Here is a 2357-nt window from a genome sequence, read left to right as displayed (position 1 = left end):
GGTTTAGTCCTGGTAGTCCTGGTTTAGTCCTGGTTTAGTTTTCTGGTTTAGTTCTGGTTTGTTCTGTTTAGTCCTGGTTAGTCCTGTTTTTAGTTTAGTCCTGGTTTAGTTTTTTTTCTGGTTTAGTCCTGGTTAGTCTGGTTTTCCTGTTTAGTCCTGGTTCAGTCCTGGTTCTGGTTTGGGTCTGGTTTAGTCCTGGTTTTAGTCCTGTTGGTTTGTTTCCTTGTTTAGTCCTGGTTTAGTTCTGGTTTAGTTTAGTCCTGGTTTAGTCCTGGTTTAGTCCTGGTTTAGTTCTGGTTTAGTTCTGGTTTAGTCCTGTTGGTTTAGTCCCTGGTTTTCCTCTGTTTAGTCTGTTTAGTTCTGGTTTAGTTCTGGTTTAGTTCTGGTTTAGTCCTGGTTTAGTCTTGTTTTAGTCCTGTTTTAGTTCTGGTTTAGTCCTGGTTTAGTTCTGGTTTAGTCTGGTTTAGTCCTGGTTTAGTCCTGGTTTTAGTCCTTTAGTCTGGTTTAGTCCTGGTTTAGTCCTGGTATAGTTCTGGTTTAGTCCTGGTTTAGTCCTGGTTCAGTCCTGGTTTAGTCCTGTTTTAGTCTGGTTTTAGTCCTGTTTTAGTTCTGGTTTAGTCCTGGTTTAGTCCTGGTTTAGTCCCTGTTTTAGTTCTGGTTTAGTCCTGGTTTAGTTCCTGGTTTAGTCCTGGTTTAGTCCTGGTTTTTAGTTCTGGTTTAGTCCCTGGTTTAGTTCTGGTTTAGTCCTGGTTTAGTCTGTTTTAGTCCTGTTTTAGTCCTGGTTTAGTCCTGGTTAGTTCTGGTTTTAGTCCTGGTTTAGTCCTGGTTTAGTCCTGGTTTAGTCTGTTTAGTCCTGTTTAGTCCTGTTTTAGTTCCTGGTTTAGTCCTGGTTTAGTCTTGGTTTAGTCCTGGTTTAGTCCTGGTTTAGTTCTTGGTTAGTCCTGGTTTAGTTCTCTGGTTTAGTTTTCCTGGTTTAGTCTGGTTTAGTCCTGGTTTTAGTCTGTTTAGTCCTGTTTTAGTCCTGGTTTAGTCCTGGTTTAGTCCTGGTTTAGTCCTGGTTTAGTTCTGGTTTAGTTCTGGTTTAGTCCTGGTCAGTTCTGTTTTGTTCTGTTTAGTCTGTTTAGTCCTGGTTTAGTCCTGGTTTAGTCCTGGTTTTAGTCCTGGTTTTAGTCCTGGTTTAGTCCTGGTTTAGTTCCTTTTAGTCCTGGTTTAGTCCTGGTTTTAGTCCTGTTTAGTTCTGGTTTAGTCCTGGTTAGTTCTGGTTTAGTCCTGGTTTAGTCCTGGTTTAGTCCTGGTTTAGTCCTCTGGTTTAGTCCTGTTTAGTCCTGGTTTAGTCCTTGGTTTTAGTCCTGGTTTAGTCCTGGTTTAGTCCTGGTTCTGGTTTAGTTCTGGTTTAGTCCTAGTCCCTGTTTAGTCCTGGTTTAGTCCTGGTTTAGTCCTGGTTTAGTTTAGACCAGTTTAGTTTTAGTCTGGTTTAGACCTGGTTTAGTCTGGTTTAGTCCTGGTTTAGTCCTGGTTTAGACCTGGTTTAGTCCTGGTTTACTGGTTTAGTTCTGGTTTAGTCCTGGTTTAGACCTGGTTTAGTCCTGGTAGTCCTGGTTTAGTCTGGTTTTAGTCCTGTTTACCTGGTTTTAGTCCTGGTTTAAGTCCTGGTTTAGACCTGGTTTAGTCCTGGTTTAGACCTGGTTAGTTCTGGTTTAGTCCTGTTTTAGTCCTGGTTTAGTAGTCCTGGTTTAGTCCTGTTTTAGTCCTGGTTTATCTGGTTTCTGGTTTAGTCCTGGTTTAGACCTGGTTTATAGTCCTGGTTTAGTCCTGGTTTTTAGGTTTAGTCCTGGTTTAGTAGACCTGGTTTAGACCTGGTTTAGACCTGGTTTAGACCTGGTTTAGATCCTTTCAGTCCTGTTTTTAACCTGGTTTAGTCCTGTTTAGTCCTGTTTTGATCCAGGTTTAGTCCTGGTGGTTAGTCCCAAGGTTTTAGGTCCTGGTCCTGGTTTAGTCCTGGTTTAGTCCCTGGTTTAGTCCTGGTTTAGCCTGTTTTAGTCGGGTTTAGTCCTGGTTTAGTCCTGGTCTTTAGTCCTGGTTCAGTCCTGGTCTCTCTCTGGGTCCAGGTCAGTCCAGATCTCGGTCCAGATCCTGGTCTACATCGTGGTCCAGGTCCAGGTCCTGGTCCAGATCCCAGTTGGTTCCACAGTTTACAGCTGAGAAAGTCCAGGGTGCAGAGAGGACGCAGCAACAGTGACCCCTACAGGCCCACGGAGGAAGAGCAACACCGCTGGGTCAGTCTCATCCTGCCCCCACTGCCCCCCCCCACTGCCCCTCATACCCCCCCCCCCACTGCCCCTCATACCCCACTACCT

At 44.2% G+C, this 2357-nt stretch overlaps 1 protein-coding gene across 1 annotated transcript in view; it reads left to right on the top strand.

Moving 5' to 3' along the window:
- Nucleotides 1-2084: 2084 nt before the first annotated feature.
- The window catches only part of cdk15 (cyclin-dependent kinase 15), a gene marked incomplete at its 5' end in the record, with an annotated part of 8779 nt that continues 8506 nt past the window's right edge, over nt 2085-2357 (top strand). Inside the window, one exon of the mRNA XM_055166391.1 lies at nt 2085-2276. Within this exon, the coding sequence (XP_055022366.1) occupies nt 2085-2276 (192 nt within the window). The remainder of the gene's footprint in view (nt 2277-2357) is intronic.

The sequence above is a fragment of the Boleophthalmus pectinirostris genome, unplaced genomic scaffold (genome assembly GCF_026225935.1).
Source record: "Boleophthalmus pectinirostris isolate CB_2022bp ecotype Guang Dong unplaced genomic scaffold, ASM2622593v1 HiC_scaffold_11, whole genome shotgun sequence".
Lineage (NCBI taxonomy): Eukaryota > Metazoa > Chordata > Actinopteri > Gobiiformes > Gobiidae > Boleophthalmus > Boleophthalmus pectinirostris.
Note: the sequence above shows the minus strand (reverse complement) of the source record. Positions and strands in the feature narration are given on the sequence as shown.